The sequence below is a fragment of the Schistocerca cancellata genome, chromosome 2, assembly GCF_023864275.1.
Source record: "Schistocerca cancellata isolate TAMUIC-IGC-003103 chromosome 2, iqSchCanc2.1, whole genome shotgun sequence".
In the NCBI taxonomy this organism is placed as follows: domain Eukaryota; kingdom Metazoa; phylum Arthropoda; class Insecta; order Orthoptera; family Acrididae; genus Schistocerca; species Schistocerca cancellata.
The window spans coordinates 696,114,680-696,140,670 of NC_064627.1; the positions used below are offsets into that span (position 1 = coordinate 696,114,680).

General features: G+C 43.3%; 1 protein-coding gene across 1 annotated transcript in view; it reads right to left on the reverse strand.

The window, feature by feature from the left end:
• LOC126162469 (calpain-9-like) overlaps positions 1–25,991 on the reverse strand; it is a 1,012,451-nt gene that overhangs the window by 506,608 nt on the left and 479,852 nt on the right. Inside the window, exon 2 of the mRNA XM_049919000.1 lies at positions 9,268–9,346. Within this exon, the coding sequence (XP_049774957.1) occupies positions 9,268–9,346 (79 nt within the window). The remainder of the gene's footprint in view (positions 1–9,267; positions 9,347–25,991) is intronic.

Below are 25,991 nucleotides of genomic sequence, written 5' to 3' on the forward strand. Positions count from 1 at the left end.
TTGAACGACCTTGCCTGTATACAGGCATTGATCCACTTACAGGTCTAGGATGAGACACGTAGTCGGCCGTGAGCAAGCTGCAGAAAGCATCCTCGCATTTATTTGAAGTAAATTAGTGAAACCGCTGAAGCCTAAATCGGAACGTCTGGACTCGAGCCTCCACTCTCCCGAATACAAGGCCAATTTGTTTAAAACAGTGCAGCTTCATTCCATTTATCCCTAATATCCAATACTGTTTCGTTTATACATTCTTACAAGTAAGTTATTAAATAATATAAAAAGCTAGTGTTACACTGTTCATTCGTTTCTCAGTAGTGATCACACAACACATGACAGACACTGTACACGCATTATTTGATAGTGTAACATTTCACACACTATCCGCTGACATCAGGAGCATGATGACGATTTTTAATTAGCATTATGTGTGCTGCAACTTCCATTTTCTAGCCCGGAAAACTGAGTCGGCATTGCTTCATAGTTAGTCAGATGTTGAGCTCAAAAGAAGGATCAGGCGTTAATATTATCCACAGCAAAGCTTTTCAAAATGGTTCAAATGGCTCTGAGCACTATGGGACTTAACATCTATGGTCATCAGTCCCCTAGAACTTAGAACTATTTAACCCTAACTAACCTAAGGACATCACAAACAATCCTTGCCCGAGGCAGGATTCGAACCTGCGACCGTAGCGGTCGCGCTGTTCCAGACTGAAGCGCCTAGAACCGCTCGGCCACAGCGGCCGGCAAAAGTAGATGCCGCACTGAGCTTGTAGGAAAATCAGATACTCTGCTGAAGGTCGTTGGTAGACTCTTAAAGAATGTAACCGATCATCCACAAAAGAAGTGGGTTACAAATCACTTGTTTCACTTAACTTTCTTCACGAGTATTTGCTCATAAACTTCAGACCCTTACGAGGTTGGATTAATAGAAGAGCTGATGGTTTTGTCATTCGATTGTTAATCGGCAACAACAAGCTTTTATATGAGGTTTTCCAGTAAATAGAGAACATTTTAAAATTTTGAATGCTTGGTGCTATTTTATTTTCTAAACCGGTTTTCGAGTGTATAACTCATCATCAGTGGCATCTGACAGAGAGGAACTAACAACTGCATATACATCAATTTCTTCAACTTCAATGCATGTCATAGATGTATATAAATATAATCTTAGAAACAACAAAAGACAGGCAATATAGACTCTTTGGTCTGCCAGCTCCATGTTTACACTACATGACAATTACGTCAGAAATGATCAAGAATTGTCACTGCCTAATATTTGACAGAAATAACATACGAACTGTGTACTATGTGATATTGTATGGACTGACACGCATGACGCGACTACAGAGACTCACGACGTAAGTAAACTTATATTTCTGCTATTATATATACAGTTGTCATGTTTTAGAAATTGATGTACGTATAGCTGTTTGTTACTCCGTATCAGATGCCACTGACAATGGGTTATACGCCCGAATGCCGGTTTAGCAAGTTAACATTTCAAGTGCAGGTCATGGTTTTTAGAAGATGTTCTTAAATAACGAAAACACTGTAGTGCGAAAGTGTGTTGTGAAATGACAGATATTTTATTATTATTATTTACGTGTGTTACGTTCTTTAACAAAAACAGAATCTGTGCTACCTAAGTAAACCGTCGCTGCATAGAACATAATGCTTAACAGGTATTTTTCAATTGTCTTTCTAGGTAAATTTGTCTTCGTTGGGGGGGGGGGGGGGGTTATGGGCGCTCAACATCGAGGTCATCAGCGATTTGTCTTCGTAAAGTCTTTCATCACCTTTGACAAGTTATTGTATTGTTTCTTTCCTTAGTAGAAAGCGCTGTTTTGAATTTCTTGGTAAATGTAACTACGCTGCAGACCTTGTTCCACAGCCAGGGACAGAGTTGTTTCAGCAGTAATGATCAAGGTTCAGTTTTCATGTCCATAACTGATTAGTATTGTTGTTGCGTTCTTGGTCTGAAGACCTGTTTGATGCAGCTCTCCACGTTACTCATTCCTGCGCAGGCCTCTCCATCTCCGAATGATTACTGCCACCTACAACCTTTCGAACCTGCTTACTGTATTCATCTCTTGGTCTCCCTACACTATTTTTATCTCTCTCACTTCCCTCCAGTACTACATTGGTGATCCCTTGATGTCTCAGAATGTATGGTAAACGTACTCAGACGGTGCAGTTAAAATCCGCAACGCTTCGAATATAACTTTATACTGAGTCCGCTTTAAAAAATGGCTCTGAGCACTATGGTTCAAATGGTTCAAATGGCTCTGAGCACTATGGGACTTAACAGCTGTGGTCATCAGTCCCCTAGAACTTAGAACTACTTAAACCTAACTAACCTAAGGACATCACACACACCCATGCCCGAGACAGGATTCGAACCTGCGACCGTAACAGTCCCGCGGTTCCGGACTGCAGCGCCAGAACCGGTAGACCACCGTGAGTCCGCTTACTATTTTCGGCTATTGTTCTTATTGCCCTTTCCTGTAGTGTGAAAACTATATTCATATTTTGTACCTTTATTCTCAATAAAAGAATTCCATGACTGAGAGTTGAGTGTACATATGAACAGTATGTAAGTATGTGGTACGGAGAAAAATAGATGCGACTGTTCATCTACTAAGAGCAGATAAGAACTGGATTACGAAGTACCTAAGAAATCAACTGTTTACAGTATATAGTATTGCATGTTCGGAGAAGGAATACGAGAGAATAAGCAACGAAGGCGTACTGAACGTACTGTAGCCTCGAAATAGACCATCATCGGGCCCCTGCTTGTGTTACGGTGTGTTACGATGTTGGTACACAGGTAGACTGGTGGGCAGAATTAGGGGTCCGGCTTCCGATCGATCTTGAGAGCTCCTGCAGTTCACAGCAACCGCGCTCGTTCATGGTGCGAAGCATCTTCCCAGACCATCCTTCCAAAAGTTCGCCCTGAATAAGACACGATAATGTAAAGTGTCAGTTGTGTTCATTTCTGCACCGTCTCGCTTGCACTACATCGTTGTTGTTATACAAACTACAGTGACGCATTTTGGCGAAGACCATTACCACCATTCTCTAGCTATGGTCTGTCGGATGGACCATATCGACCACACTCCCCGATAATAGTGAAAATAGCGAATATGATTTTTAGGGATAAAATGATGCATATTGGGCAAGTTTATTAAGAACAAAATGAATGTGAATTTTCCATTTCCAGGAAGCTGGGGCTAAAATGGTTACCTTCCAAATTTCAGAAGAGAAAATCGCCCAAAATCTGTGTGGAACAGTTGTCATTCGAAATGATATTTTATATACTGCACCGATTGATTAGCGACATAACAGTTTTTCTGTCACTTGCTAGTTGAGTAACGCTTAGTGACAGAAACGTAAATTTTGTATGCCTTTTAGTGTTTTCACAAAAAACTTTTCTTTGAAATTTCTGTTTTAAATAACCAGCGTATTCTTAGAAATAAGAAATGTTTATTTTTAAACTGTAAATACTTCATACATTGTTACAAAATAACACGGCGGCCTGTTTTTCCTCTACTGTGAGAATTTTCAAAATGCTTTCCATCTCGTTCTAAGTATACCGCCAAGCGGAAACTATGCTCTTTGCCCGTGCTGACGTCACATTATAACATCCTCTACGAAGATTACGAATCGTTTGGATCTCTTTGACTCTCTTTTCTACTCTCACCGTACCATGGTAGTTTCAGAGGCCCAACATTTCCCAATCTGACATTCTGGAAAAGTGAGAACTTAACCTTATAATTTGATTATGTAACTCCATTTGGATGAGACGTGGGGGCTTCTCACGCAGTCGCCTGCAGACAATACATTGACCTCCGTTGTCCCGTGAAGTCCTTCATGCTGTATCTATGACTAAGATCGTCATTCAGAGGATGTCGCTCATACTTGGCACGCCTGGGCTCTGTTTAAAGCCAACCACGAACCTGCTCTGAGTCCCATATTATTACACGCTTTCTCTGTGCAGATTTCAGCTACAGTAGTCTAGAGTTACTTATATTGATCATTATTTCACACAAACCATGAGCAAGAATCATCATGGTTTCATTGTTAGTAAAATACTCAAAGAAAAGCAAACAAATCACCTAATTTAATTTTTCAATGGAAGACACAGACTAACAAATACTGGTACCTTTCTGAGAAATGATAAAATTTCGTCATAAATCGGGATACTCTTTCAAAAGACTGAAAACATTACTAAAACTGCGTGACATTTAGGTAACCAGTATTCCCAGTGTTAGAGAATGAAGTTGTGACGATACAAGCCAGTTAAAATTTCCCGGAAAGTATTTTTTTATTTATTTATTTATTTTTTTTTTTTTTGTATTTTGAGACACCCTAATCCCAACAGGAAGAAGATAATTAGAAAAGTCTTTGGCACAAGTCCGATCACTAAAAAAATAGTTTTCAACGTAATTTAGCTGCGCAAATGGCAATTAAAATTTAATGTGTCAGAACATTACCATATACATGTATTTTTATCGTTCCAGACCGTCTGTTGTGCTCGATTTACAGCTTCCATACTAACCCACGTGTCTTCACTCCTTCTAATGGTCTCTGAGTGAAATGGTGTTCGGGACATCTGGAGACAGAGTCTTTCATTTCTTCAGATGATGAATGGTTTATCCTATCCGCGTATGTAAACTCAAGTAACAAGCGCTACTGTGTACAATAAAATCATCAGTACGCTGAACGGCATAATGTTACGATAGACTTTGCTGGGCAGTTTAAATCCAGTTTTACAGTGATAACCCAGAACATTGTCGCCATACCTCGTTGTTTTTTTAACTTCATGGTCAGAAGTCGCTGCTACTGAGCCAAGTTAAGCACAGACCACCTAAGTGCGGTGGGTGGGCAGGTGTGTGAGCTCGGTTGCTCCAGCGCCTGCGAAACCTCGCTGGACTTACAGTATCATATAGAGTGGGCGTTGTACGAGGTGCATTCAAGTTCTAAGGCCTCCGATTTTTTTTCTCCGGACTGGAAAGAGATACAAACATGCGCACTGTTTTAAGATGAGGCCGCGTTCATTGTCAATACGTCCCAGAGATGGCAGCACTGTACGGCAGATGGAATTTTACCGCCAGCGGCGAGAATGAGAACTGTTTTAAATACTTAAAATGGCGACGTTTTCCTTACTTGAACAGCGTGCAATCATTCGTTTTCTGAATTTGCGTGGTGTGAAACCAATTGAAATTCATCGACAGTTGAAGGAGACATGTGGTGATGGAGTTATGGATGTGTCGAAAGTGCGTTCGTGAGTGCGACAGTTTAATGAAGGCATAACATCGTGTGACAACAAACCGAAACAACCTCGGACTCGCACAAGCCGGTCTGACGACATGATCGAGAAAGTGGAGAGAATTGTTTTGGGGGATCGCCGAATGACTGTTGAACAGATCGCCTCCAGAGTTGGAATTTCTGTGGGTTTTGTGCACACAATCCTGCATGACGACTTGAAAATGCGAAAAGTGTCATCCAGGTGGGTGCCACGAATGCTGACGGACGACCACATGGCTGCCCGTGTGGCATGTTGCCAAGCAATGTTGACGCGCAACGACAGCATGAATGGGACTTTCTTTTCGTCGGTTGTGACAATGGATGAGACGTGGATGCCATTTTTTAATCCAGAAACAAAGCGCCAGTCAGCTCAATGGAAGCACACAGATCCACCGCCACCAAAAAAAAATCGGGTAACCGCCAGTGCTGAAAAAATGATGGTGTCCATGTTCTGGGACAGCGACGGCGTAATCCTTACCCATTGCGTTCCAAAGGGCACTACGGTAACAGGTGCATCCTACGAAAATGTTTTGAAGAACAAATTCCTTCCTGCACTGCAACAAAAACGTCCGGGAAGGGCTGCACGTGTGCTGTTTCACCAAGACAACGTACCCGCACATCGAGCTAACGTTACGCAACAGTTTCTTCGTGATAAAAACTTTGAAGTGATTCCTCATGCTCCCTACTCACCTGACCTGGCTCCTAGTGACTTTTGACTTTTTCCAACAATGAAAGACACTCTCCGTGGCCGCACATTCACCAGTCGTGCTGCTATTGCCTCAGCGATTTCCAGTGGTCAAAACAGACTCCTAAAGAAGCCTTCGCCGCTGCCATGGAATCATGGCATCAGCGTTGTGAAAAATGTGTACGTCTGCAGGGCGATTACGTCGAGAAGTAACGCCAGTTTCATCGATTTCGGGTGAGTAGTTAATTAGAAAAAAAATCGGAGGCCTTAGAACTTGAATGCACCTCGTAATCTGAAAAGGCAAGTCTATTCACGCTTTCGGACCATGTTACCCGTGGATGCCGATGTTCAACTGCTGATCTTCGTACGAGAACACTAGACACGGTGTATTGCCTCTCTAGGCAAGACTGCACTGCCGCGTGGAGTAGGACTGCACTTGCCACCAGAGAATAGGTAGCCTACCGTGTGAACGGTGTGAGCTTCCACCTCTTTTCCGGCGAGAGCCATAAACTCTCTTAAGCGTAATTACTTATAGTTATTGTTAATATTTCACACTAATTTGACAAGGGAGCTGGACAAGTAATTGGCACCTACTTGCTGTATAGAAAAGTACACAAAAAACATGAAGAGCCCAAGGAGAATGCTTGGCTAAAAATTCGAACTGATGTTCTCGCAAATAGTATTCTCACGATGTTTTGAAACTTCAAATAGTAATAGGGCAAAACTGAAAGAATGAAAGGATATGAAGAAGAGACACTGATGACATTATTATCCTCAGAAAAAACTGACAAAGAACTGCATGACTTGCTGAATGGAATAAACAGTATAATGAGTACACAATATGCATTGAGAGAAGAAACAAAAGTAATTAGAGTTACTGAAACGACATTAGCGACAAAATTAAGATAAAAAATGGTGACCATGAAGTAGATGGCCAACGGCCTTGCCGCAGTGGTAACAACAGTACCCGTCAGATCACCAAAGTTAAGTGCCCTCGGGCTGGGCTAGCATCTGGATGGGTGACCATCCGATCTGTTGAGCGCTGTTGGCAAGCGGGACGCACTCAGCCTTTGTGAGGCAAATTGATGGGCTACCTGATTGAGAAGTAGCAGCTCTGGTCTCATAAACTGTCATGCGGTCGGATAGCGGTGTGCTGACCACATTCCCCTCCATATCAGCATCCAGTGACGCCTTCAGTCAGAGGATGACTCGGCGGCCGGTCGGTACCGTTGGGCCTTCATGGCCTGTTCGGGCGGGGTACGTACATTTTGAGAAATTTACGCCTCAAATTGATAATAGCAGAATTTTATTTGCCTGTGCCAGTTTACTTGTACTGTCCTCTTTCCTTAGTCCTTCCTGTGTTAATTTGCTTCCATGACAGCAGAATCCCTTAACTTCGTCTACTTCATAAAAACTATTAGTTTAGTTTTTATGAAGTAGACGAAGTTAAGGGATTCTGCTGTCATGGAAGCAAATTAACACAGGAAGGACTAAGGAAAAAGGACAGTACAAGTAAACTGGCACAGGTAAATAAAATTCTGCTATTATCAATTTGAGGCGTAAATTTCTCAAAATGTACGTCTGGAACACAGTATTCTTTGTAAGTGAATCATGGACTTTGGGAAAAACGGAAAAGAGCAGAATCGAAAATTTGAGTTGTGGTGCTATTAGAAAGACGGCGAAGAAAGGAACGTGTGGATAACAGTAACAAGATAAAGGGACAGGATGTAGGGCACGTGTTAAGATACCAGAGAATAAGTTCCATGTTATAAAGGGTAAAAACTGTAGGGGAGGAAAGAGACCGAATAAATCCATCAAATAAAAAAAACGTACGGTGTAAATGCTGCTGTGAAATGAAGAAGGCTTCGTGGTGGGGCGCACGACTCAAAAAATAAAAAAGACAGATTGAGGGACAGAGATTGAAGGTGAGGGGAGGAAGATAGAGAGAGGGAGAGTAATAGATTCGTTAGTATTCTCAGTAAACATGATGACTGGTTGGCTGAGTTGGGGAAGAGAACCTAACAGCGAGTTCATCGGTCCAATCGGATTAGGGAAGGATGAGGAAGTCGACCGTGCCCGTTCAAAGGAACCATCCCGGCATTTGCCTGGAGCGATTTAGGGAAATCACAGAAAACCTAAATCAGGATGGCCGTACGCGGGTTGAACCGCGTTACTCCCGAATGCGAGTAAAGAGTGCTAATAACCATGAGGACTCAGTGGTTAAGTGACTAGACGAACTCTAGAGGAGCGAAATTCAAACCCTCATCCGGCCATCGACATTCAGATTTTCCATCGTTTCCCTTAATCGAACCGAGCGAAGTGGCGCAGTGGTTAGCACACTGGGGCCGGTCGCGGTGGTCTCGTGTTTCTAGGCGCGCAGTAGGGAACCGTGCGACTGCTACGGTCGCAGGTTCGAATCCTGCCTCGGGCATGGATGTGTGTGATGTCCCTAGGTTAGTTAGGTTTAAGTAGTTCTAAGTTCTAGGGGACTGATGACCACAGCTGTTAAGTCCCATAGTGCTCAGAGCCATTTGAACCATTTGTTAGCACACTGGGCTCGCATTCGAGGGGACGACGGTTCCAAACCCGTCTCCGTCCATCCTGATTTAGGTTTTCCGTGATTTCCCTAAATCGTTTCAGGCCAATGCCGGGATGGTTCCTTTGACAGGGCGCGGCCGATTTCCTTCTCAATACTTCCCTAGTCCGAGCTTGGTTCTTGTGAAGGGCACGGCCGATTTCCTTCCCAATCCTTGCCTAATTCGAGGTTTTGTTCCGTCTCCAATGACCTCGTTGTCGACGGGACGTTAAATACTAATCTCCTCCTCCTCCTCCTTAATCTATTAAGATGAATGCTTGGTTGATTCTCTCAAAAGGCCACGGCCGATCTTCTGCCGCGTCCAATTCGAACTTGTCCTGGGTCTCTACTGGCCTCATCGTCGATGTGGTGTTTAACTTAAAGTTTACTTATTTCCCTCCTAAGTGACATTTCCTTAGTCACCCCCGTCACCCTCCCTCTCTTTCTCTCTCTTTGTGAGATTAGCTTTCGTCCATTTCCAATCACTCTAGCTCACAGTGAGGGCAGTTATTTGCACTTCCTTTTACGACCAGTCACGCGTTGCTTTTAGTTACGATACTACGCACATCTAGGTTGTTTCCCCAAAATAAATCTGAGACTCTCTAGCAACTCATCGAGTCTTTTGTTTTCTGTTGGGCGGCAAGTAGCCCTCCAGAGGTGTAGGCGAGCAGACGGGCGCCGTGAGGCAGCGCAGGCTTACCTCGAGAGCGTCGACTGCTTGTCGTCGGGCCGCGACACGTATCCATTCGTCCACAGCCGGTTGGCCGCTGCACCGCCATCTGCAATACCAAAAGCAGTTTTGAAAATCGATGACAAACGACAGAAACTCAAAAACACAAAAAAGAAAACTTTGCCAGTATACTCGAGAAACAGAATTTCGTCACTTTAGGCTCTTTCCTTCGTATTAGAAACACTTTGCAAATTTTCTGACCGGTATGGAAAGTGTCCATTTAGTACCTTCACTAAGCGGTTTCAAATCGACATTCCAACATTTTCATGCCTTTGGGACATGTTGACAGGATTGGATTGGATTGTTTTGGGGAAGGGGCCAAACAGTGAGGTCTTCAGTCTCATCGGATTAGGGAAGGACGGGGCCCGACCGCAGTGGCCGAGCGGTTCTAGGCGCTTCAGTCTGGAACCGCGCGACCGCTACGGTCGCTGGTTCGTATCCTGCCTCGGGCATGGATGTGTGTGATGTCTTTAGGTTACTTAGGTTTAAGTAGTTCTAAGTTCTAGGGGACTGATGACCTCAGAAGTTACGTCCCCTGGTGCTCAGAGCCATTTGAACCATTTTTGAAGGACAGGGAAGGAAGTCGGCCGTGCCCTTTCAAAGGAACCATCCCGTCATATGCCTGGAGCGATTTAGGGAAATGACGGAAAACCTAAATCAGGATGGCCGGACGTGGGATTGAACCGTCGTCCTCCCAAATGCGAGTCCAGTGGGCTAACCACTGCGCCACCTCGCTCGGTGGACATGTTGAAAAATTAGAGCCTTATGGGGGCATATTTTCAGTATTCTCAGTACAGAGAGAATCTATTCGTACAGACGAAAAACGGTGTGAGTTCTCGAGTGTGTAACGTTATTCGCACTTTTCATGAGAAGGTCGCAACACAGCATTCCCGGAGGACGCGCAACGGGCAATTCAGCGACATCTTTCGGACTTCTACGGATGGTCGAACCACTGTAATCACGAACATTGGAGCATCATAAAGACGCTTCGCACAGACAGCTGGCTGCAGTGCAAGGCTGCAGAACGAGTAGCGGCGATCTGGACTCAGGACAACAGTGAGCCAAGGAGGGCAGGCTCCGGTCCTTCCAGAAGGTCTACACCACGAGAAGATCGCAGTATTGCTCTAATAGCTCTGACTAATAACCGGGTGAGAATCGCTGGAACTGGGGCAGACTGCCGCCACTAACTGTTTGGAACAGATCGCTCGAATTTTGGTTGCAATCTTGAACTGGTATGCGCCATTTACGGCTACACCATGTCACATACAATACAGACTTGCAAGGCGCGACTTGCAAGGCGCAGAGCAAGAGTCAACTGGGGCAGTAAGTGACATCTTGCGCTATTCAGCGATTAGTCCCGCTTCTGTCTGTGGCGTTCAGATCGAGGGAATGTGTCCAAAGACGACCTGAAGAAACGTCACAAGCAGCAGCGTTTGTCGAGAGCAATACCTCTGCAGTTCTTGGAACAGCGGTCAGAGGAGCTATTGGATTTGACAGTAATACGTAACAAGAATGGTGAATCTTGTTGTCACACCCACTATGAACGATGTAAAAAATGGCGTTTCCCGAGAGAAAAACACAAGACTCCCGCACGGCAGTTTTTACCACAACTGCCTTCACGACTTGTATCGATCCTTCACTGGCCTGTCCTGGCCTCTGATTTGTCACTTACGGAGCGTGTGTGAGACGCGACGGGAAGGCGTATATTGACATACGGGCCTCTGGCCATTTCATGACACAGAATGTGTTTCTAACATGGTAAGAAATTCATCAAGATGTTACTCAGAGGCTGTTTGCTTCCATGTTACAATAAGTACGGGAATGTTTTCGGGCGAGGGTGTCACAACTTATACTGATGTCGACGACGGATGTCATTTCAGAATCGAATGGAAATTTAATCATTTAATACATATTACGTGATGAGCATGTCTACAATGTTTAATAATCATCGAACTGGTGCTTTACATTTTGAGTTTTCATTTCCGTCGGTAAGTATTTACATACCACGGACAAATATTTTTTTCACCTGCTCCACCTAAGTAACATTGCTAATATTTATAACTGTAAAGGTAACTCAGTTTGAATGTAATTTTTAATTTGGAGTGTAAGCTGTAGAGCACATTGTTTCTTAAATCAAAGAGTACAGTCTGCAGTAATAGTCCCATCAAAATGTAACCCTTTCAGTGTCTCTATGAAAAATTTGTCTATTAAATAGATTTGATTTTACATCAGAACGTGGAATTACAATGCGTTTCAACATTTCAGTTCGGTTAAATCAATGCATTTTAAAAGCGTCCAGTAAACAGAACTGATACACGTAAATTGTTTTGGAACTGTCAAGCAAGGTATCCAATAGTTATGGCTGTCTGCCACGATAAGCCCAATTCGTTATTTTCGCAATTGGAAGACTCATTATTGAAAATATGTCTTGCGTACGTGCTATAAAACTGAAACAGAAAATGGTGGTACAAGTAAAGAAGTACTAAATTCATATTTTTGAATTTTTTCTTAAAACTCAATATCTACATGCTGGCTCCTTTTCCACTCGTGTTGCCCTTTTTACTTCGTATTACGCTACTATGCTGCGTGTACCAGAAAGACTCAGCTGCGGTTGACTGCACTGGAGGCTTGTGCAGTTCCTACTCCGTGGATCTGTCTTCACATATCAGCTTTGGAGTAAGGTCTGAAGATGGTCCGCCTTTGGGCTGAAACCTGTCACCAATAAATGTGGTCTGAGCTATCTAGACTATTTTTGCAAGTACAGTCGTGAAAATCAATCGTTGTTATAAGTAAACGTTTTCGAAAAAATTACATTTTGCTACATGTAGAAAATCAAATTAGTTGGAATCTCTAAGTCAACGTGTATCCTCTTATTGTCCCTCAAGGCCGACATCTTGGCACACATCACAGTGCCATCAGCAAACATGTGGCGATTGCTACTCATCCTGTCCACCCGACAGTTTATGTGTGTAGAAAACAAGAGCGGTCCTATCACACTCTCCTGGAGTGTTCCTGACAACATTTCCTCTGATGAACCTCGCTGTCGAAGACAATGTACTTACTGGTTTCTATCACGTAAGGAAGTCTTCGAGCCACTCACGTATCTGGGAACTTATTGCGCATACTCAGACCTTCGTTAACATTTTGCAGTGGGGCACCGCGTAAAACACTTTCCGGAAATCTAGGCTTATGGAATCTGCCCGTTGTCCTTCATCCATGATTCGCAGAATATCATGTGAGAGCAGGGGAAGCTTAGCTTCGCACGACCGATGGTTTCTACATCCGTGCTCATTTGTAGACAAGAGCTCTTCCCCTTCCACATACTGGTGCCGGCTATCAGAATCGATGTGCCATATCGCCCTGTGCAAGAATCATCGTGTATAATCGATCAAGAGCGAGAGTTCAAATGATCCGGTCTTTGTCGCATTTGGAACGAAAACAGGACCTGAACGTAGGTCGAGGTTCGACACTGACAAACAGTGGCGAGAGGGAGTTACTGGAACGGTAGCTGCACTGGCATTGCAAACTGGCACGCGTGGTGGGTAACTTGGGTGCAGAGGTGGCGGCTGGACGCAACTGGGAAGCCGTAGCGGGCCGTGCATCGCCATGTGCTGCCGCCCGCAGCACACGTGGGCCGCACCTGGCGCCACCAGCTGGTCCGCGGCCGGCTCGCATTGCAGGCCGCACTCGTGCCCGCTGCAGGCCTGGACGCAGCTTATCACCGTCAACTGACCCCGTCTCAGGTTTGCCAGAATAGGCGGAAATATCGTTGTTGCGTTATTACATGGATGCCGAGCAGCCATTGGAAGCAGTCACATCTATTAAATAACTGCGGCTTCAAAAAGAATGTAATAGTTCCGAATACCCCCCCCCAAAAAAAAAAAAAAAAAAACCAGATCATTATCTCCACATCTACATCTAAATTTATACTCCGCAAGCCACCCAACGGTGTGTGGCAGAGGGCACTTTACGTGCCACTGTCATTACCTCCCTTTCCTGTTCCAGTCGCGTATGGTTCGCGGGAAGAACGACTGTCTGAAAGCCTCCGTGCGCGCTCGAATCTCTCTAATTTTACATTCGTGATCTCCTCGGGAGGTATAAGTAGGGGCAAGCAATATATTTGATACCTCATCCAGAAACGCACCCTCTCGAAACCTGGACAGCAAGCTACACCGCGATGCAGAGCGCCTCTCTTGCAGATTCCGCCACTTAAGTTAACTAAATATCTCCGTAACGCTATCACGCTTACCAAATAACCCTGTGACGAAACGCGCCGCTCTTCTTTGGATCTTCTCTATCTCCTCCGTCAACCCGATCTGGTACGGATCCCACACTGATGAGCAATACTCAAGTATAGGTCGAACGAGTGTTTTGTAAGCCACCTCCTTTGTCGGTGGACTACATTTTCTATGGACTCTCCCAATGAATCTCAACCTGGCACCCGCCTTACCAACAATTAATTTTATATGATCATTCCACTTCAAATCGTTCCGTACGCATACTCCCAGATATTTTACAGAAGTAACTACTACCAGTGTTTGTTCCGCTATCATATAATCATACAGTAAAGGATCCTTCTTTCTATGTATTCGCAATACATTACATTTGTCTATGTTAAGGGTCAGTTGGCACTCTCTGCACCAAGTGCCTATCCGCTGCAGATCTTCCTGCATTTCGCTGCAGTTTTCTAATGCTGCAACTTCTCTGTATACTACAGCATCATCCGTGAAAAGCCTCATGGAACTTCCGACACTATCTACTAGGTCATTTATATATATTGTGAAAAGCAATGGTCCCACAACACTCCCCTGTGGCACGCCAGAGGTTACTTTAACGTCTGTAGACGTCTCACCATTGAGAACAACATGCTGTGTTCTGTTTGCTAAAAACTCTTCAATCCAGCCACACAGCTGGTCTGATATTCCCTAGGCTCTTCCTTTGTCTATCAGGCGACAGTTCGGAACTGTATCGAACGCCTTCCGGAAGTCAAGGAAAATGCCATCTACCTGGGAGCCTGTATCTAGTGAGTATTACTGACCTATCACTCAATAAATCATAGTTACAAGATATTAACACCAATTATTTAGAGAAGAATGGAAAAACCCGCAGGAGAAGACCATTTCGGGCTCCAGATAGGGTTGCCAGATCCAAAAGTATAAAAGTCGGCCTTGGCGTTATACATGGCCAGACGTTTTGCTCTAAAAGCCGGACTACATATTTTAAATACAAATAGACTCCACTGAGAATTTCAGTGGTTTATTAACCCAATGACTGACAAATATTTTTCCCCGTAGTCGACCCTATACTTACTATTTCTGTTTACGAAAGTCAGCACATTTTGTCTCACACAGTTTTCTCAAAATTGCATAACAGTTTTTGATAGGAATTCTTTCTAAATCCATCCTTACTATTTATCGAAGTGATGAAGAGTGACGATAATACTGATTTAGATGTTTTTGTTGGTCGTGGTATACCCGGAAAAATACAGGCATGTGCAACGCCACCATACATTTCTCACACTCATACTGTGTACCACTTTCTTCTTCCTTGCTTTGCACACTACAAAATTTTTGGATGGTGGTTTCTTGATGGGATTGAGGAGGGATAAACCTAACAAAACCCGATAACAATTGTTTATGACTCTCAAAATATCAACAGAAATTCAGTGCGTTACACACCACTAAATAGATCGATTTCTCAGATTTCCAAAGGTATATAACAGTTCATACCATCTATTAACAGAAGCGGGCAATGTAATAACAGACTTCAAACCTGTGAGCCGGCTGTACAAGCCAATGGTTTAATAACTAGTTATAGTAACTTCTTTGCGAGATTAACGTTAAAAATGCTTGAACTTTTAAAAAAATCGGTAAAGACTCCTATAATTTGCCAATGATTATAGCAGATTCTTCTTAATTTTTGTCGTCTTCATAAATAGCCTAATTTCCAAGTAAACTAAAATTTCTTCATGAAAGAAGAAAGCAGCTGTCTATTCTTCTAGGGCGGAAAACGAAACGATATTCAATAATTTAAGTTAGACTTACAAGAAATAACAATTATCTGTAGCGAAGTATTAATATTTCTCATGTGAACCCACTTTATGAAGAACGTCAGTTTTATTTATCATTCATTTGTTTATTGTTCATTTAACCCGACCAGAGAAGGACGTTAGGCCTTCTTTTACATTTGAACAGAAACCACACATACAAAAACTATTACATGATAACCGCAATAATAATAATTTGCGTTACTGATAAAAATAATAATTCACAATACTAATAATAACAACGGTATTAATGGTGATAAAATAATGGGGGAATTAAGAATGATAACAGTTAGCTATTACACAACAAACTCAATAATAATAATAATAATAGTAACAATAACAATAAAATAATGGAGACATTAACAATAAGTGGAAGGGATAAGGAAAAAGAAGAGGATCAAAATGAATGTGACAATGGCTTCTAGCAAAGAAGAGAATTTCAATAGAGAACTGTATAGACAAGGGGAGGGAAAGTGGTGAGGGAAAGGGTATTGATGACAGTGAGCTGGAAGAAAAGAGAGCTATTATGATAGAAGATAAGCCATTAGACGTGTTTCGAAGTTGGAAAGGATTTAATTTCTCTACTAATAATATTTTGAGAAACATTGTTCCAAAGTCGGATTCCTGAAGTAAGTGATTCAGAGAACATGGCAGTGCAGTGTAGTGCTACAGAAAGGACTGTAGTTTGTTGGAAACGAGTATTTCTACTGTGTTGTTCAGATAGTGGCGTGAGGGTTAAAGATAAATAGGAAGGACTGCAATGATTGAGAAGATGATGCACCAAACAGAGAGAATGATAATGTCTACGTTTATCGGCAAGTAACCATGACACTTTTTCATAGGCAGGATTGATATAGTCGAAATACACATCTCAAATGTATAGCACACAAGCATTCATCACCAGTTCCAGCCGGCGTGAATTATTATACGAAAGTCCTCGGAGAATAGGATAAACATAGTCAAGGATGTGAAGCATTATTGACTGCGATTTTTTTAAGCTCGGAAGGAAATACTTTTTTTAATGAATGAAGTGATGATGACACCTTCTTATAGACTACATTTTTCTTGGAAATAATCTCGTGGAACTCTAGATGACAAGATACCATCATCTTCGTGCTTGTGCCAGTTTCCAATTTATTGCGTTCCTTTGTTGATCAGGAGTTTATGAAACATAACACCTTTTAGGTATTGGAGTTATGGCCTGGAATTGCAAAGTAATATTCTCAAAATTCTTCATTATGCACTTGCGGGTATCAACGCGAGGCTGAGCGAGGCGGATTGGCATGGGCTTATCGGCACAGTCCACTATGCCTAGTTCCCTCTGCGCATAGTGCGGTTGTGACATTGAGTGCTGTTAAGCTGATTCGGCCTCCGAAGAAAAACATAGGACCCAGACATAAAGAGTATCACTGGTTGGTTAATGATATAAACTCCTGGAAATTGAAATAAGAACACCGTGAATTCATTGTCCCAGGAAGGGGAAACTTTATTGACACATTCCTGGGGTCAGATACATCACATGATCACACTGACAGAACCACAGGCACATAGACACAGGCAACAGAGCATGCACAATGTCGGCACTAGTACAGTGTATATCCACCTTTGGCAGCAATGCAGGCTGCTATTCTCCCATGGAGACGATCGTAGAGATGCTGGATGTAGTCCTGTGGAACGGCTTGCCATGCCATTTCCACCTGGCGCCTCAGTTGGACCAGCGTTCGTGCTGGACGTGCAGACCGCGTGAGACGACGCTTCATCCAGTCCCAAACATGCTCAATGGGGGACAGATCCGGAGATCTTGCTGGCCAGGGTAGTTGACTTACACCTTCTAGAGCACGTTGGGTGGCACGGGATACATGCGGACGTGCATTGTCCTGTTGGAACAGCAAGTTCCCTTGCCGGTCTAGGAATGGTAGAACGATGGGTTCGATGACGGTTTGGATGTACCGTGCACTATTCAGTGTCCCCTCGACGATCACCAGTGGTGTACGGCCAGTGTAGGAGATCGCTTCCCACACCATGATGCCGAGTGTTGGCCCTGTGTGCCTCGGTCGTATGCAGTCCTGATTGTGGCGCTCACCTCCACGGCGCCAAACACGCATACGACCATCATTGGCACCAAGGCAGAAGCGACTCTCATCGCTGAAGACGACACGTCTCCATTCGTCCCTCCATTCACGCCTATCGCGACACCACTGGAGGCGGGCTGCACGATGTTGGGGCGTGAGCGGAAGACGGCCTAACGGTGTGCGGGACCGTAGCCCAGCTTCATGGAGACGGTTGCGAATGGCCCTCGCCGATACCCCAGGAGCAACAGTGTCCCTAATTTGCTGGGAAGTGGCGGTGCGGTCCCCTACGGCACTGCGTAGGATCCTACGGTCTTGGCGTGCAACCGTGCGTCGCTGCGGTCCGGTCCCAGGTCGACGGGCACGTGCACCTTCCGCCGACCACTGGCGACAACATCGATGTACTGTGGAGACCTCACGCCCCACGTGTTGAGCAATTCGGTGGTACGTCCACCCGGCCTCCCGCATGCCCACTATACGCCCTCGCTCAAAGTCCGTCAACTGCACATACGGTTCACGTCCACGCTGTCGCGGCATGCTACCAGTGTTAAAGACTGCGATGGAGCTCCGTATGCCACGGCAAACTGACTGACACTGACGGCGGCGGTGCACAAATGCTGCGCAGCTAGCGCCATTCGACGGCCAACACCGCGGTTCCTGGTGTGTCCGCTGTGCCGTGCGTGTGATCATTGCTTGTACAGCCCTCTCGCAGTGTCCGGAGCAAGTATGGTGGGTCTGACACACCGGTGTCAATGTGTTCTTTTTTCCATTTCCAGGAGTATATCTGCATATCCGTAAGGTATATCTCATTATTCCTCCTTATTCTTATTCCTCGAAAATTACATTAGCTTGGAAAGAGTCTTTGTCGTGCGTCCTCTCCTTCATCGTTAAAAAGCCTAACAAAATCCGGACATGCTGGAATTGTAAATAGTTGGCCGGACACAACCGTAAAATGCCGGCCATGTTCGGCTAAAGTCGTACACCTGGCAGCCCTAGTTCCAGAGAAATGTAGGAACACGCGAGGAAATACTGAACTTACGACTTACCTTAGAACAGTGGTTTAAGAAAGACGAACCGGTGTTTGTAGCATTGTAGAACTAAAGAGATCTTTTCATCATGTTAACTGGATTACACTCCTTGAAATTATGAACATAGCAAGGACAAAATACTGGCAATTGTCGGTTATCTACCACTTTTACAGGAACTAGGCTGCAGGACATGAAAGGGAAGCGGTGATTGAGACGGGAGTAAGAACGGACTCTAGTGTAGTCTATCACTAGCGATAATCAGTTCACACACTGGGTACTCTGTGAAGGAAACGATGGAGACATTTGGAAAGGAAATTAAAGTTCAAGCAAAAGAAATAAAAACTTTGATGTTTGCTGGCAACGTTCTGGCTCTGTCAGAAGCAGCGAAGGACTTGGAAGAGCAACTGCATGAAATGGATATTCTCTTGAAAAGATATTATAAGATGAACATCAACCCAAGTAAAACAAGGATAATGGAATGTTGTCAACCCAAGTGGTCGAGGACCTGTCAATATTGCCCGCTGGACTACATATGAGTGGATAACAGTTTTCTGCAAGGACGACATCGGTTTAGCTTGGAAAATGACATCAAACTGACTTTTTATTAATTTCGCTGGAATCCGGAACTCCATATCATCCCAGAATGAGATTCTTACTCTGCAGCGGAGTGTGCGCTGATATGAAACTTCCTGGCAGATTAAAACTGTGTGCCCGACCGAGACTCGAACTCGGGACCTTCGCCTTTCGCGGGCAAGTGCTCTACCATCTGAGCTACCGAAGCACGACTCACGCCCTTTCTTTCAGGAGTCCTAGTTCTGCAAGGTTCGCAGAAGATCTTCTGTAAAGTTTGGAAGGTAGGAGACGAGATACTGGCAGAAGTAAAGCTGTGAGTACCGGGCGTGAGTCGTGCTTCGGTAGCTCAGATGGTAGAGCACTTGCCCGCGAAAGGCAAAGGTCCCGAGTTCGAGTCTCGGTCCAGCACACAGTTTTAATCTGCCAGGAAGTTTCATATCAGCGCACACTCCGCTGCAGAGTGAGAATCTCATTCTGGAAACATCCCCCAGACTGTGGCTAAGCCATGTCTCCGCAGTATCCTTTCTTTCAGGAGTGCTAGTTCTGCAAGGTTCGCAGAAGAGCTTCTGTAAAGTTTGGAATGTAGGAGACGAGATACTGGCAGAAGTAAAGCTGTGAGTACCGAGCGTGAGTCGTGCTTCGGTAGCTCAGATGGTAGAGCACTTGCCCGCGAAAGGCAAAGGTCCCGAGTTCGAATCTCGGTCGGGCACACAGTTTTAATCTGCCAGGAAGTTCCATATCATCCGTTCGTTAGAACCGTATTTCCAGGGTGCACGTTGCCTGAGAGCAACTTTTCAAGAAGGAAAGCACTGACCTGCAGTACAGCTCACAGGTTAACAGCGCCACACATGGCAACATGTGTTACATTGGTGGCAGAGGTACTGGTGTCATCTGCACCGTACAGCTGACATATTAATTTTGTGCATTTGAGGTAAACGGTGGGTCTAGCGGTAGTTCTATGTTTTAAGTGCGATTTCATATACTACGACGCCTATAGTTTGACTAAGTTTCATCACACTTATCAGACAAATTTAGGAATTTTCTCTATTTCCTGTTAACAAGCCAATTGGGAACCGAACTTGGCTTAATGCGAGCGGCAGGCGTTCATTGCGAACTGCGACATTACGAAGTTCTCATTTTTGTTCGAAAACTGACATTTAGTCACCTGCCCATATAGCCAGTTCCATATGTGTTTAGGAGTCTTACTCATCTTTTCGTAAGCACACATAGCATTTTAACCTTCAATTTTTCGATCAATCAATGCATTCGTTCACAGTCATCACACATGTATTCAATTGTTGTAACTACCAGTAAACCCCCGATTCTTTAAGAAATCGAACTCCCACGTGCAAAATACGATCAAACGTCAGATTACTTTACAAATAGTTAATGTGTTAAAGGTTTGGCGTTAAGCATGTAATCCAGAAAAAGTTTCGTACAGGTCTGAAAGCATTCGTATATGTAAAATTTGTTGGACGTGGCCAAGTGCTCTAATTCCTCAAATACTGGGCCAGTATAGTCCGCGTGTTGAGAGCCGTCTATTACACTGCCTTAAGACATACACACAATTTCTAGCTTTAATATTTGTCTTAGTGTGCTAAACTTTAAACCTAAAATTATACCTCTTAATGAGTAGATTATGCCAGCATTTTAAAATTTTCAATTCGGTCAATAATTACGGAAAATATTTATTGGGTTCCGGTATAGTGTTTTAGCAATATAGATATACAGTACTAGAGTGAAAAATTGCCCTACCGTAGCACAAACAAGGCGAATATGTACGGGCAGAGTTAGCTTTGTAAAAGAAGGAACTAGCTTTTAAACATACCTGGCAAGTTCAGACATATCAGAATCAAAACATCTTGATATATTCGCACTTTTTTACTTGTTAGTGTTATCACTACTCATGTCATGTAATATGATGCATCATGTCAAGTAAAGTAACATAAACATGATGTTATGTCATCCAACAGCGCACTTGTCATGTCGTGTAATATGACGCATCGTGTCACTAAAGTTTAAAATGCATGCGTCCCCGCTACTGGATACACCCTACTATAGATTCATCCCCACTCTCGGTCACTTCCTATTGCAGATGCATCCCACTTTCTAGAAGCATATAAATCTGTGTCTATTTATTATTACGCCCCGCACCATACACCTAACAAAAAAGGGCAAATCTGTCAAGATATTTTGATTTAAGTGTCTTAAAAGCTGACAGATAAATCGAAAAGACAGTTCCCTTCTCTTACAACTCTACCCAGGTCATTTTCGCCTTTTTTGTGCTACGGTAAGGGCATTTCTCATTCTGGCTCCCAATTTTTACTCTGCCATAATTTTGACATTATACCGGCATAGTTGACGTAGATTTTTGTTGACCCGAACAATGTTGCTTATTTCGTGGTAACAGATAACGGTTTAACGAAACAATAGGCAGATCGTAAATTACAAGTATTTGTCTACGATGTTAAAAAATTTGACCCGCTTCACGCAAGTTTGAAACACAGAAGTGGAGGGCGTAAAAATCACACGAAAACTTGTTTTTTTGTACCTAAAATCAGAATGAAACTAGATTTTTGAAAGCGCGCTCCATGTTTTACCGTAAGGATCCATTATTTTATTTATTTGATTCACTTAAAGCCGTTTCCGTACATTCTGTTCAGGTAAAACGGAAGTTCACGCGCTGCACTTAGCTCGACTATAAAACACTCGACAGCTGATAGACGTTATTCGATAAAGAAAATTTCTTTTTGGGTTCATGCGTTTGTCTACCTTAGTGCAAAGTTTGAACCGATTCGTACAAGTTTAAACTATAGAAGTGGAGCGCTTGCAAATCCTTCTAGAAAAACGAAGGAAGATTCTTTTCAGACGGTTAAAATTTATCTTAGACCAAGGTTTGATACACCGGCGGACCGAATTTGAACCATCAGTCCTGCTCCAGTACGGAGTTATTTAAGGGTGACTTTACTGTATGATTAAATGATGATGGCGTCCTCTTCGGTAAAATATTCCGGAGGTAAAATAGTCCCCCATTCGGATCTCCGGGCGGGGACTACTCAGGAGGACGTCGTTATCAGGAGAAAGAAAACTGGTGTTCTACGGATCGGAGCGTGGAATGTCAGATCCCATAATCGGGCAGATAGGTTAGAAAATTTGAAAAGGGAAATGGATAGGTTAAAGATAGATATAGTGGGAATTAGTGAAGATCGGTGGCAGGAGGAACAAGACTTTTGGTCAGGTGAATACAGGGTTATAAATACAAAATCAAATAGGGGTAATGCAGGAGTAGGTTAAATAATGAATAAAAAAATAGGAGTGCGGGTAAGCTACTACAAACAGCATAGTGAACGCATTATTGTGGCCAAGATAGACACGAAGCCCACACCTACTACAGTAGTACAAGTTAATATGCCAACTAGCTTTGCAGATGACGAAGAAATTGATGAAATGTACGATGAGATAAAAGAAATTATTCAGGTAGCGAAGGGAGACGAAAATTTAATAGTCATGGGTGACTGTAATTCGACAGTAGGAAAAGGGAGAGAAGGAAACTAGTAGGTAAATATGAATTGGGGCTAAGATATGAAAGAGGAAACGCCCGGTAGAATTTTGCACAGAGCATAACTTAATCATAGCTAACATTTGGTTCAAGAATCATGAAAGAAGGTTGTATACATGGAAGAACCCTGGAGATACTAGAAGGTTTCAGATAGATTATATAATGGTAAGTCAGAGATTTAGGAACCAGGTTTTAAATTGTAACACATTTCCAGGGGCAGATGTGGATTCTGACTACAATCTGTTGGTTATGAACTGTAGATTAAAACTGAAGAAACTGCAAAAAGGTGGGAGTTTAAGGAGATGGGACCTGGATAAACTAACTAAACCAGAGGTTGTACAGAGTTTCAGGGAGAGCATAAGGGAACAACTGACTGGAATGGGGAAAATAAACACATTAGAAGAAGAATGGGTAGCTTTGAGGGATGAAATAATGAAGGCAGCAGAGGATCAAGTAGGCAAAAAGAAGAGGGCTAATAGAAATCCTTGGGTAACAGAAGAAATATTGAATTTAATTGATGAAAGGAGAAAATATAAAAATGCAGTAAATGAAGCAGGCAAAAAGGAATACAAACGTCTTAAAAATGAGATCGACAGGTAGTGCAAAATGGCTAAGCAGGGATGGCTAGAGGACAAATGTAAGGATGCAGAGGCTTATCTCACTAGGGGTAAGATAGATACTGCCTACAGGAAAATTAAAGAGACCTTTGGAGAAAAGAGAACCACTTGTATGAATATCAAGAGCTCTGATGGAAACCCAGTTCTAAGCAAAGAAGAGAAAGCAGAAAGGTGGAAGGAGTATATAGAGGGTTTATACAAGGGCGATGTCCTTGAGGACAATATTATGGAAATGGAAGAGGATGTAGATGAAGATGAAATGGGAGATATGATACTGCGTGAAGAGTTTGACAGAGCACTGAAAGACCTGAGTCGAAGCAAGGCCCCGAGAGTAGACAACATTCCATTAGAACTACTGACAGCCTTGGGAGACCCAGTCCTGACAAAACTCTACCATCTGGTGAGCAAGATGTATGAGACAGGCGAAATTCCCTCAGACTTCAAGAAGAATATAATAATTCCAATCCCAAAGAAAGCAGGTGTTGACAGATGTGAAAATTACCGAACTATCAGTTTAATAAGTGACGGCTGCAAAATACTAACGTGAATTCTTTACAGACGAATGGAAAAACTGGTAGAAGCCGACCTCGGGGAAGATCAGTTTGGATTCCGTAGAAATGTTGGAACACGTGAGGCAATACTGACCCTACGACTTATCTTAGAAGAAAGACAAGGAAAGGCAAACCTACGTTTCTAGCATTTGTAGACTTAGAGAAATCATTTGACAATGTTGACTGGAATACTCTCTTTCAAATTCTGAAGGCGGCAGGGGTGAAATACAGAGAGCGAAAGGCTATTTACAATTTTTACAGAAACCAGATGGCAGTTATAAGAGTCGAGGGACATGGAAGGGAAGCAGCGGTTGGGAAGGGAGTGAGACAGGGTTGTAGCCTCTCCCCGATGCTATTCAATCTGTATATTGAGCAAGCAGTAAAGGAAACAAAAGAAAAGTTCGGAGTAGGTATTAAGATCCATGGAGAAGAAATAAAAACTTTGAGGTTCGCCGATGACATTGTAATTCTGTCAGAGACAGCAAAGAACTTGGGAGAGCAGTTGAACGGAATGGACAGTGTCTTGAAAGGAGGGTATAAGATGAACATCAACAAAAGCAAAACGAGGATAATGGAATGTAGTCTAATTAAGTCGGGTGGTGCTGAGGGAATCAGATTATGAAATGAGACAAAGTAGTAAAGGAGTTTTGCTATTTGGGGAGCAAAATAACTGATGATGGTCGAAGTAGAGAGGATATCAAATGTAGACTGGCAATGGCAAAGAAAGCGTTTCTGAAGAAGAAAAATTTGTTAACGCCGAATATTGATTTAAATGTCAGGAAGTCGTTTCTGAAAGTATTTGTATGGAGTGTAGCCGTGTATGGAAGTGAAACGTGGACGATAAATAGCGTAGACCAGAATAGAATAGAAGCTTTCGAAATGTGGTGCTGCAGGAGGATGCTGAAGATTAGATGGGTAGATCACATAACTAATGAGGACGTATTGAATAGAATTGGGGAGAAGAGGAGTCTGTGGCACAACTTGACTAGAAGAAGGGATCGGTTGGTAGGACATGTTCTGAGGCATCAAGGGATCACCAATTTAGTACTGGAGTGTAAAAATCGTAGAGGGAGACCAAGAAATGAATACACTAAGAAGATTCAGAAGGATGTAGGCTGCAGTAGGTACTGGGAGATGAATAAGCTTGCACAGGATAGAGTAGCATGGAGAGCTGCATCTAACCAGTCTCAGGACTGAAGACCGCAATAACAACAACGTATTTGCACGTAAAATAAGAACGACGCGCATGCAGTTGGTGCCATTACTTAAGATTTAATTTCAGCCTAGTTAAAATATTTTGCAAAAGAAATTATTTGATATGAAAAATTTGCCTGGATGCCACCTCCAGTTTGCAGTTCAAAGCTTCCTTAATATACTGTTACATAGCTACAGTAAGGCAGATGTTCGAATGGCTATACAAATGTGAAACGTCCGCTCATCCGGGCAAAACCAAAAACGTTTTTACCCCACGTTCCTAGCTCAAACAGAAACCGAGCACAATGAACCACCCTCCTTACTCCCCAAACCAGGCAGCATTTTCAAACATATTTGTTACAGCGCTTCCGCACTGTATAAATATAAGTAGAGTTGCAGCTTCCTGTGTTCGTATGTTGAAGTGCTTACCGTGCTCTGTGCATCTTGTCAATATGAATCGAATCGATGGGGGAAGTTAGTATGGTCTTCTCGATAGTACAGAACTACTAAACCACCGATTAGAATCGGATTCACATGCATAAAATAACTTCAACCGTCAGATGATTTTACTAATGAGTTAATGTTATCCATGTAAGCGAGACGAAAGTTTCGCGAATGTTTAGAAGTAGGAGCAAAATTTGTTGGACATCGCCAAGTGCTCTGATTGTCAAATACTCGACCAATAAAGTCCGCGTATTAGCGAGCCATTAGTTACACTGCCTCAGGATGCACTGAAGCGCCAAAGAAAGTGATATAGGCATACGATATAGGCATACGATATGTAAACAGGCAGATACGGCCATGCGGTCGACAACGCCTATAGTAAACAACAAGCGTTTGGCGCAGTTCTTAGAAAGGTTACTGTTGCTACAGTCGCAGGTCACCAAGATTTAATTGAATTTGAACGTGGTGTTATAGTCGGCGCATGAGTGATGAGACACAGCATCTCCGAAGTAGCGTTGAAGTGGAGATTTTCCCGTGCGTCCATTTCACGAGTGTGCCGTGACTATCAGGAATCCGGTAAAACTTCAAATCTCCGACATCGCTGCGGCCGGAA